Source organism: Argopecten irradians, chromosome 2 (genome assembly GCF_041381155.1).
Source record: "Argopecten irradians isolate NY chromosome 2, Ai_NY, whole genome shotgun sequence".
NCBI classification, from domain to species: domain Eukaryota; kingdom Metazoa; phylum Mollusca; class Bivalvia; order Pectinida; family Pectinidae; genus Argopecten; species Argopecten irradians.
In genome coordinates, this window is record NC_091135.1 from 19,037,902 (window position 1) to 19,050,082 (window position 12,181).

At 37.5% G+C, this 12,181-nt stretch overlaps 1 protein-coding gene across 2 annotated transcripts; it reads left to right on the top strand.

Annotated features, from left to right (window-relative positions):
- Window positions 1-5,126: 5,126 nt before the first annotated feature.
- LOC138314719 (major facilitator superfamily domain-containing protein 4B-like) lies at window positions 5,127-12,112 on the top strand. 2 transcript variants are annotated; one of them, XM_069255205.1, is made up of 4 exons: window positions 5,127-5,624; window positions 6,903-7,188; window positions 7,508-7,615; window positions 10,545-12,112. In XM_069255205.1, exons 1-3 carry the CDS (start codon window positions 5,373-5,375, stop codon window positions 7,513-7,515), a joined length of 546 nt encoding a protein of 181 aa, XP_069111306.1. In that variant the 5' UTR covers window positions 5,127-5,372; the 3' UTR covers window positions 7,516-7,615; window positions 10,545-12,112. The 2 variants fall into 2 exon arrangements, with proteins under 2 accessions (XP_069111306.1, XP_069111305.1); XM_069255204.1 differs by lacking the exon at window positions 7,508-7,615 and having other exon boundaries at window positions 5,136-5,624.
- The last annotated feature ends 69 nt before the right edge of the window (window positions 12,113-12,181 follow it).

The window sequence follows — 12,181 nt, forward strand, 5'->3', positions numbered from 1 at the left end:
ATTGTGAAAGTATGATGTATAGTAGACGATACATTTCTTAATGAAAAAAGCAACAAGAGATCCCAGAGGGATCTTGGCGCCCACCAAAGAATGATCTATGTCTGACAATGGAAAGAGGGATCTTTTCTCTGCTTTTCAAACTTTTGCAAACATACTACATATAAAATTTGAGACAGATCGCTTCAGTACTTTCTGAGAAATAGCAGTAACAAACTTCAACTATCAAAATCCAAGATGGCTCCTTGGCGGCCATCTTGTAAATCGATCGGTCCCAAATCGAAATATGCACAACTAGGGCCATAGAGGAACCTATATATGAAATTTGAGACAGATTCATTCAATACTTTCTGAGAAATAGTGATAACAAACTTTAACTATCAAATTCCAAGATGGCAGCCTGGCGGCCATTTTGTTGACCGATCGATCCAAAAACGCATTATGCACAACAAGAGCCCTAGGGAAACCTACATATGAAATATGAGAAAGATCCCTTCAGTACTTTGTGAGAAATAGCGATAACAAACTTTAACTATCAAATTCCAAGATGGCAGCCTGGCGGCCATTTTGTTGACCGATCGATCCAAAAACGCATTATGCACAACTAGAGCCCTAGGGAAACCTACATATGAAATATGAGAAAGATCCCTTCAGTACTTTGTGAGAAATAGCGATATTAATCTTTAACTATCAAAATCCAAGATGGCTGCCTGGTGGCCATTTTGTTGACCGATCGATCCAAAAACGCATTATGCACAACTAGGGCCCTAGGGGAACCTACATATGAAATTTGAGAAAGATCCCTTCAGTACTTTCTGAGAAATAGCGATAACAAACTTTAAGTATTAAAATCCAAGATGGCTGCCTGGCGGCCATCTTGTTAACCGATTGGTCCCAAAATGCAATATGCACAACTAGGGCCCTAGGGGAACCTACATATGAAATTTGAGAAAGATCCCTTTAGTACTTTCTGAGAAATAGCGATAACAAACTTTAAGTATTAAAATCCAAGATGGCTGCCTGGCGGCCATCTTGTTAACCGATTGGTCCCAAAATGCAATATGCACAACTAGGGCCCTAGGGGAACCTACATATGAAATTTGAGAAAGATCCCTTCAGTACTTTCTGAGAAATAGCGATAACAAACTTTAAGTATCAAAATCCAAGATGGCTGCCTGGCGGCCATCTTGTTAACCGATTGGTCCCAAAATGCAATATGCACAACTAGGGCCCTAGGGGAACCTACATATGAAATTTGAGAAAGATCTCTTCAGTACTTTCTGAGAAATAGCGATAACAAACTTTAAGTATCAAAATCCAAGATGGCTGCCTGGCGGCCATCTTGTTAACCGATTGGTCCCAAAATGCAATATGCACAACTAGGGCCCTAGGGGAACCTACATATGAAATTTGAGAAAGATCCCTTCAGTGCTTTCTGAGAAATAGCGATAACAAGAATTGTTAACGGACGGACGGACGGAAGGACGGACGGAAGGACGGACGGACCACGGACAAAAAGCGATTTGAATAGCCCACCATCTGATGATGGTGGGCTAAAAAGTTAAAATTTGACATAAGTTTCAATAAAAAAACTTGTTACGCATAAACGTACACTGTTTCATATCATTACACTGTTGTTCCAACCTAAATAGATATGTTTTACAGGGACATAAATGGTGGTAAATTCCAACAAATCAGTTTCATTTGCATAGCACTATAAAAGGGCAACAGTTCCACTATACAAGAAGACACAACATGAATATATCGCCGTCTCCCAAAACACTCACCTCGCACAACATACACGCAATACACCGCATACATGGGAGGCCGTCCTTACATGACCATTGCTGTTACAGCGCCGTTACAACAAGTATTCCTATTTACATTCATTCACTCGATAGACACGTTGGCTGGTAGCTGATCTAGTAGACTGGTTACTAATGTAGTAGGTTAGATTTTAGCTGGCGTGTAACGAAGGCACTGATTGGCTGAAGCATAGGCAGCCCGACTGATTGTCCCCCAACTGACAAGATCGCCGACAACATTGAGAAGTAGGCGGAGCCAGCGGATCTTTTATGTTCACACCCGACTCTGTCTGTTGTACAATGTGTTTGATCACGTTGTGTATTATTTAATTGTTTACAATGTATACATTCAATCACTGTATTAAAAATTCTTTATTGTTTTGTTTCACTTATTAAGCGAATGTTTTGAGGATGTTTTGTTCATAAATTATTGTCATTTCTCTGGACTTTGGGGAGTATTCATACTGTAGCGTAACGTTATGTATCTAATCTACCAACGTTCCAATGGATCAAACTTTTCATCGTGTTTGTTAATGTGTTGGGTTTAGATCTATTGTATCCATTGTAATGTTACATGTAATGTCACAGCTGAATCTAGCTACTGTTGTACCTTCTGTCTGACTTCCGCTGTAAGGTCCGTTTGGTGTGGAAAACAAATCAGGTACGGCTGACAATAGATTATGTCTTATCAGAATATATTCCGATCAAACACGGTTTTGAACACGTTTTGATACATACCTGGATGTTAGTAGGGGATGTTATTCTAGTTGTAGACGTCGAGTTTGGATGCATTGCCTAAATACTTATAATTTAATTTGATTCATATATTTGCGCGACCATCACAGGTAATGTTCTCGGAGGTTGGCGCATGCGCGGCGGTAGTTTACAAAATGTCGGTTGATATTAGCCGAGAAATTTGTCAACACTAGATTCAAATGCATCTCTCTGATTAAATACTGGTGACAAAGTTTTAAAAAATCTACGCCTACAGCTGGAATAGCATCCCCTACTGACATCCAGGTATGTGTCAAAGACGTGTTTTATCGGAATATATTTTGACAAGACACGATGGTCGGCATTGTACCCGATTTGGTTTTCCGCACCTTGCGGTAAAGTTATTTGTCAGAAGCAGGTGATTTCTTTTCCGTACAATTTCTGACCGACTTTTCCGCTACAACAGTAGCTCTTTCCATACGTACTTCACTGATTAGCGCTGATTCAGAGTCTATACATGATGTAATTAAAATGTATTTGTGTAATCTTTTTACATTATGAAGCTTACGATGCCGATGATTTTATGGTATATATACTGCCTACTGGTACAGTGCACGTTTCTGATCTTAGTAATCGACGAGATATTTCAGACTGTTTAGCTCCGCCCCTACATTGAAGCGACAGCCAATGAGAACCGTGCTTACACAGATTATTGAATGTCGTTGGCAAACTGACTAGATACCATGCAACCTGGCTAGCTACCAATGTACGGAACCACCTACTAGACTGGCCGTCACACGTACGCTTATTGTAACGGCGCTGTAATAGTATATCTTCTTGTATAGTGGAACTTTCGCCTTTTATAGTGCTATATCACTGAAGCATGCCGCCGAAGACACCAAGCAACACACCCCACCCGGTCACATTATACTGACAACATGCGAACCAGTCGTCCCACTCCCTGTATGATGAGCGCTAAGCAGGAGCAGAAACTACCACTTTTACAGTAGACTGTGGTGTGTCCCGGCCTGGGGACGAAACCCAGAGCCTTCCTCACAGGGGCGCACGCTCAACTCCAATCTGATTGAAATTCATATCCTTATAACCACTCCGTTCAATAGAGGATCTGAGAAAATCCGATTAAGAGTCATGTTCGGATGACCTTTATACCACGTGTAATTCAGATCAAATGCATTTTCTTCATTTAGCTCTGTCAATTGACAACGCCATTTCGCCCCAACATACAAATACGATTAGCTTTATTGTGCTCTTTGGGCGAGATGACTACATACCCGGAAATAATTCTGACATATTTTCAAACTATTTCGTCCCCTGAAATTCACTGTCACAATTTTGACAGCAGCAATTTGATTGGCCATTTATAAAGGTCACCTGGACATGACCCCTAATGGGATTTTCTCAGATCCTGTTATCTAACGTAGTGATAAAAAGGATCTGTATTTTAATCAGATTGGCTCAACGCAAGGCCAAAGGTGAGGCGGTGCCAAAGGAGGCATTAGGAAAGATGAGGTCAGTGAGGAAGAAGAGAAAAGATAAGATCATAAATTTAGTCGCCTTTTACGATCATGCAACAGGGGCAGCAGATACAATTCTAACGCCCTACCTGTAGGGCAGACAAACAAACAAAGCGAAGAATAATCCCTTTGTCATTTCAGCAAATTAATAACAATCGGAAGTAGTCCATTTGGTTTTACCTTCTAATATATATCGGTCTAAGTAGATTATAAAGTGATCGAGGGGGAGCTGTGTCGCTTTGTGTCTTTGGCGACATACTTCAGAGATATAGCACTATAAAAAGGGCAACAGTTCCATTATACAAGAAGACACAACAGGAATATACCGCAGTCTCCCAAAACACGAACCACACACTACGTGTATATACACAATGTACACACTGCATACATGGGAGGGCGTCCATACATGACCCCGAACAATTAAAAATGAAAGAGCTTTTTTGGCATGATGATAAAATATTGTAACCATCTATTTATCAATTGTATTGTCGAGTACAATTAATAATGAAAGCTCACTGTAATTCCACCAAAGGGAATTTCAGCGAGGAACTCGAGCTTACTCAACTGAACTCTTCATATGTCAAGGAAGGAATAAATATCAGCGTAAATAATGGCACATCTTCTGATTTTTTTTATTAAAGTTATCGCCCTTTACCACTATTATTGGCGTGATCCTCTTCAGTCACTGTTAAAGATATTGTAGAAGGTGTATATATATCCAACTAAGTAGAACCCATATCATTACAGAATGTTCTGGTTTTATACAAATGCTGTTGTAGAATACAGTTATACGAATATATTTTTATAGGAATTACATGTACCTGTGCTCGCATATTCATATATTAGACAGGTCAGTCTTACGACAATATAGAGTATGTTAAACCACAAACACGATCAAATCCGAGGCCGTCTTGAGTGAGACGTGACAAGTCACAAAAAGAGAGATGTAAATTTTGTATTTAGGGGTTAAATTTTTCGCTGTCATAATAAACGTAATGCAAAAACGCATACAATGATACTATAGACAAATTTTCAAAATGATTATACAATCATTTGACACGAGGCTATGAATATCGAAATGCTAATGAAGAAAAGGTGACAAGCCATATCCACCGGTCTATTAAACCGAAGGTAATAGAGTCATATCAGTAAACATAGACGGAGGTATTGGCAGCAATGTGATAAGATAATACCTTGTTCGTGTGAAAAAATAAGGTATGGCGAAATATTTTACCTCCACACAGGAGAGAACGTATTAAAATTATTGCTGTTTATAAGAGATTTATAGAATCAATCAAATAGCTAATAACGATTGAGATTGATGGTGATCGTCTCAATAATGGAAGAAAATAGTCAATCCACGAAAGAAATAGATAACCAGGAGGAAGATCTAGAGATGGTGCAGCTAAACTCGTTATGCCACGAGGATGACTCAATGTCCACTGTTAATGATGGAAAATCCAGCGTAAGGCTTGAGTCATGCGAAGTAATCCACAGTCATACGAGAACAGACCACCGATTTCGAGAATTATTGATATACACTATTTGTCTATATATAGCCAAATTTACGCAGGTGAGTATCATGATTTTCACGTTTTCAAATATTCTCATAAACGCATGTTTTAACATTATTGTTTATGTGAGACTAATATTGCCGCATTTGCATGAAATTCACATAGATCAAGAAATTATTTAGACACGGATTGTTTCAGACTACAAACCTTAATACAGATTTCAAACGTGTCGCCTGCGACACTTAGGTATCACTGTGTGTCGGCGTGAGTGTCGGCGTCGGCGGCCGGGAAAAATGGTTTCCGTGCGGTAACTTGAGTATTTAATGTTCGATTTCAACAAAATTTAGTGTATTGCTTTCTATGAGTGTGATCACGGATTATTTTGACATTGCTTTATATCAATGTGATCTCGGATTATTTCGACAATGGTCAAAATCCGTCAATATTTGAAAGAATTATGAAACTTTAAAATCGTCAAAACAGATAGGCCTAACAGGTTTCCGCTCGATCACTGAAATACTTATTTTCAGATTTCAACCAAATGTGGTATATTATTTTATATCAATGAGATCTTAGATAGTTTCGGTAATGGTCAAAATCCGTCAATATTTTCAAAAGTTACAGGACTTTGGTATATAATTGCTTCATGTTAATGAGATCTCGGAGTGGTTTGATACTAGTCAAAACCTATTAATATTTGCAAGAGTTACGGGACTTGACAGCTTCACCTAATCATTAACAATATTTTCAACTGTAAATTACTATTTCTTGTGATGCTGTGCAGGCGACACATCCACTTCCGTGGAATTCTTGTTTGATTAAGTAAGGAAGAAAAGATAAGATCACTTTAGTGGGCTTTTATGATATCTTAATTTAGATAAGGTTTCAGACGCTGTTTAAATTGGTGATTTTTGTATGCTTATATATCACTTCTTAGATGTCCTTGCACATAGTTGATATTAAGTGTCTATGTATCCGTCATAATTTAGATATCACTGACTCGTAGAGTGTTGTGTTGTTTGTAAATTTTGGCAAAATACGCAAAAAATTGTATACTTTTTTATGCAAGTCCACAGGGATCAGTATATATTTCTATCACCGAATAACCAGGTCATAATGTTTAAACAGGGTTTTAAACCTTAAACTGTTTTAGTGATATTTTGAAGGTACAACACTTAATGCTTAATAATATATTTACTACCGCGAGACAAAATTACAAGGGTATAATTCGAACTACCAAAGGAAAGGTTTCTCATGAACTACGTACTATGCAAAGATTTGGGAGGTTAAATATTTACAAATGTATTTAATTAGTAACATAATTGTTGTAATTTCAGGGATGGAGTCAAGCTTTATTTGGTCCGTCTTACATTGATTTAAGAATGATAAGCAGTGCAGACCTCGCCTCTGGGTCATGGATCCTGACCTCGCGGTTCATTGGTTCAACGATAGGATCGACGATACAGGGAGTGTTGGCAGGTCGATGGAACAGCAAACTCGTATTTGGATCGTCGATGATTGGCAGTTGCATCGCATTTGCTGTTATACCATGGTGTTCAAACCTCACGGCCATGATAACCGGGCATGTCGTTCTTGGAGTCGTACTAGGAATTTACGCATCAGGTAGATTGGTAGAAAACACATAAGCGTTTGGACGGGAGTTATTGCAGTATTGAATATTAGTAATTGTTAGTCAATATAGTGGTACTCTGACCATAGCTATTCAATTTTAAATCTAATACCGTTTGAAGAAACAGTTATAAATGTTTGTTTGTTTGTTTGATTCAATTAACGTCCTATTAACAGCTATGGTCATGTAAGGACGGCCTCCCATGTATGCGGGGTGTTGCATGTATATGTTGTGAGAGGTGTGTGTTTTGGGAGACTGCGGTGTATTCATGTTGTGTCTTCTTGTATCGTGGAACTTTTGCCCTTTTTATAGTGCTATAACACTGAAGCATGCCGCCGAAGACACCAAGCAACACCCTCACCCGGTCACACTATACTGACAACGGGCGAACCAGTCGTCCCAATCCCTGTATGCTGAACGGTAAGCAGAAGCAGAAACTACCACTTTTATATACTTTGGTGTGTCTCGACCAGGGGACAGAACCCAGAGCCTTCCTCACAGGGACGACAGTTCAAGTCAAGGCCAAAAATGAGGCGGTGCCAAGGGCAATCTGAGGACCTGACAATATCCCATAAGGAGTCACGTCCAGATGACCTTTATACCACGTGTACTTCAGAGCAAATGCAGTTTCTAACCTTACAACATCAATTGAAAACATCTTTTCGCCCAAGTATACATAAACAATTAGCTTTGTTGTGCACTTCGGGCGAGATGACTACATACACGAAAATAATTTGGACAGCTTTTTCAAACTATTTCGTCCCCAGTCAAGATTCTGGCAGTGCCAATTTGATTGGCCATTTCAAAAGGTCATCTTGACGTGACCCCTAATGGGATGTTCTCAGATCCTCTTATCCAACGTAGTGATAATAAGGATCTGTATTTTAATCAGATTGTGCCAAGGGAGGCATTAGGAAAGATTAAGTCAGTTAGGAATAGAGAAAAGATAAGATCCTAAATTTAGTCGCCTTTTACGATCATGCAATAGACATTTCTAACGTCGATCAGACACGGACTCCGAGACCAACTTCGACTATTTTCAGGAATTATCTCAAAACGTCGCAGAGGTCATCCCAGCTTTGTATAATTTGTCGTTGTATTATAACATGCATCAGCCACAGTCACCATACTGCTTTAATGGCAAATAAAATATTATTATCAATAGTATTTATTATCACCTTAATTTTAAAAGTTTTAATTTTGATTCAGTTATTAACCATATTTTATAACAATGACAGTGTCTCAGTCACTATCAATAACCTCTACAAAATTTAAAAAAAAAAAAAAAAAAACATTCCTTATGGTTATAGTATTGTAGCTATAAATAAAAATGTGCCTATTTGTCCAACAAATAATCTATATATATCCCTCATAATCTTTGTCATCACTGCATCAAGTAATTGACAACTTCTAAGATTTAATAGCCAATTCAATCGGATTTCATTTTCTTTTCATGAAGTGTTCCGATTGCAGAGAGTGACGTTTGCATTAATGCCCACCAAAAGAATCAATTTTCTCGCTGTACTATCAATATGCACTCAAAAATTATTACATTTGTATAAAAAATGATTAATGGAGTCAATGCCATTGAAAACGGTTAACATAAATATTTTGATTGAGGATGAGTTTCTTTTTAAAAAAGCGCTATTTTATTTGATTTATTGATTTCCCTGTTTCTTTCGGTTTTACTTTTTTCATATTACACGTTTCTCTAAACTGCTTAATATTTGAAAACAGACCAATTGTTTATGCTACATTTTGGGTTTGGACCATTTTAAACCATGTCTGCATATATAGAAAAATATTAACTTTATTTTACATCGATTGCGAAAAAAGTTAAACAACTTATACAAATCACTTTCGATGGCCCGGATGAAAGAGTGCGAGGGGTCTTAGAGTGGAAGGAAACCAGAGTGCCCGGAGAAAAACCCAAGTGATCGGGTAGGCGACACCTTCATGAGCTTCTCGCACGATATTCGCACGATGTCTTGATCGAATTGAAGTGCGAATTAAACATTAAGGAATAGACTGGTTTTTTCACGTGGCACTAAGATGCCATAAGAGCTCAAGTTCCGATGAACTCTCTGATTGGTTGATCATAAAGGTAAAATGAAATATCGTCTAGAGCTAACATAATCTTTTTGTAGCATATGTATGATGTGACGAAATGGCTTGTTCATATGATAGTATATCCAGCTAAAGAATACGCATCTCAACCGAGATAAGTGTACACGATTATGTACTCCGGCGGATCTTTAAGTTTTATCGTAGTTTCTATGACGCTGCAAAACTACAAGTTTTAAATGTAGATACTATAAATGCGCCGCAATTAGCGAATATGTAAGAGAAAGGTACAAAGATACAATGTATGTTAATAATACATCGTTTTGCATTGTGAGATGACCCCTCAAAACTCCGAGTCTGTGTCTCTGTCGATGTTAGAAATGTCTAAAAGGGGCAGCAGGTACAATTCTAAAGCCCAACCTGCAGAACAGACAGTTATAAATATTGCATACATTTTTTTATTTAATATTGGTAATAACTGACGTTCTACTGACTTATGCACCACGCCAATTTATTTCCTCGCTTCGATACTCTCGGGTGACTAAAATGTAAAAACTCTGTTAACTATCTTTATTACATCAAAGATGGCTGCTAAGTAATTTTGAATTCAGTTTGCCCAACTTACACAGATAAAGATACATTGAGAAATCACCTTACCGGACTTGAGAACACTACTGCACTTCCTTACATACTTTCATTTTTTGTCATTGTTAAAATCCAAGATGGCCGCTTAGCAGCCATTTTGAATTTCGTTGCCCAAAAGTTACATAGCAGATTTAGATAGCATGGGAGATCATTCTACCAAATTTTGAGAATTATACACCATTGCTTTCAATACAAAGCTCTCTTTTTTGTCATTTTTTAAATCAATGATTGCCGCTGAGCAGCCATTTTGAATCTGGCTAACCCAAACAGTTGCAAATCAGATCTAGGTGACACGCGGTATGAAAACCTGAATACTAAAGAGCACCCGCGTCTCGATGCAGGGCCCAAGTTTTGCCATCCCAACATGTTTTGTCGTCTTCTGGTGCACGTTTACAGTTCCTTTTGAAAGGGATCAGGAATGCCAATTATCTGACAATAATTTGCGGTTTTCATCGCCTTATCATTCTTCAATGTTTGTAAAAAAAAAGCGTTAACTTAATATCGTTAATGGCATTAATATGTAGCTCCTCCTAGCCAACCTTTACTCTGAATTTTTTGTTTGCCCAACTTAGCTTAGATTAATTATTTAGTGTGTGGGGTGTACATATATTATAACATGTCGATTTTGATTTATTCACAGGTATATCTACAGACATATACCGAATCTGGGGCAAGAAAAGCCGACCCGTGTTTCTTGGAACTCAACTAATGATATCACTTGGGAGTGCTTTGGCGCCGTTGGTATCTGCACCTTTCCTTGTTGATCACAATACCGAGTTACTGAATACATCTTCTGTCGATTTCAATGGAACAGTAATGATCAGCACAAATCAATCTAGTACAGGAAATGCCCAATCAGAAATTTACATTCCGTTTTCAATCACATCATTAATATCCTTGTTATCTGGATTGTTCTTTTTTGTATTGTATATAATCTGCGATAGAAAAAATGCTAGTGAAGTAAAAATTGCATATGATGTAACTCATCCTGTTAGAAAGATACCGAGAACACTCAAACTCTTCATTATACAACTTTTCGGGGCGATTCTTTTTATTCACGCAGGGGTAAATGAAGTACTTCCTGGATTTTTAGCAACATATTGCGTTGAACTATTTCACTGGTCTAAGAAAAACGGAGCGTTGATATCATTTCTCTTTTTCCTTTTCGGCATAATTGCGCAAGTATTTGGTATTGCTATAAACAAATGGATCAATACCATAATATATACAACAATCAATTTTTGTATAGTGTTTCTATCAATTCTCGGAATGGTAATTATATCACTTCTTGAGCTTGATATGGTTGCATGGTTCTTAATGTCTGTTTTAGGGTTTGCAAAAGGCGTCTTATTTTCTCTGATTTTCAGTTGGACAAACGACTATATTACGCCAGTAACAGGCAAGATATCTGGATTTTATTATATTTGCTTAATGATGGGAGCGACTATACAGCCAATACTATTTGGCTATGTCATGGAAAATATTGGACTAATATGGTTTTGTTATGTTCTCCTGATAGAATCCATAGTTATGATCGTCTTCGTCGTGATTGCAATTATTGCAACGCGATATGTGGTGAATCATTTTGGACGCCCAAAAGAGAAAACTCAAGATTTCAATGATGATGATGGTGATAAGTAGTAAAGAGACATTTCATTATCAATTTAAAACTAAATTATTGATGTTATATATATCAACAAGTGGCTCTAATGATAACCGGTTTAATCAATAAATATGACGAAAAATGTTATTTACGTTTTAGGATTCTAGAGCAGTATTAATACTTTTAACGTCTTGCACTTACGGGGAGACACAATATAAACATACCAAAGCCTCTCAAAATATAGACATTCATACACAAGTGACAATGTGTTGAGGACATAAATAAGATAACCAACCAATTAACAAACTATCTTTTTTTTTCAAACGTCAGAATAAAGAAATGCCAAAATTGTAATTATTTTGAATAAGAAAAACGTCGAATTTGAAGGATCTTTATCCCTATCCTGTGTTTGTACAGTGATTTGGGAGACTGCATAATGACCCTGAATATTAATAAGTCATCAATCAATAATAAAACAAGGACATAGTCATTCAGATCCCCCGCCAATGGAGATATCAAAGCTGAAGTAAGTGTGATTGTGGAGACTTATGTGTATGAAAAAAACCAGGAAAAAGTGCAAAAAATGAAAACCTACAAATAGCAAAAGGTACTACTAGACCATAAAATGAATGTGTCTATGAAGTGGAAATATCTCTGCTGGTTTTAGAGTTATG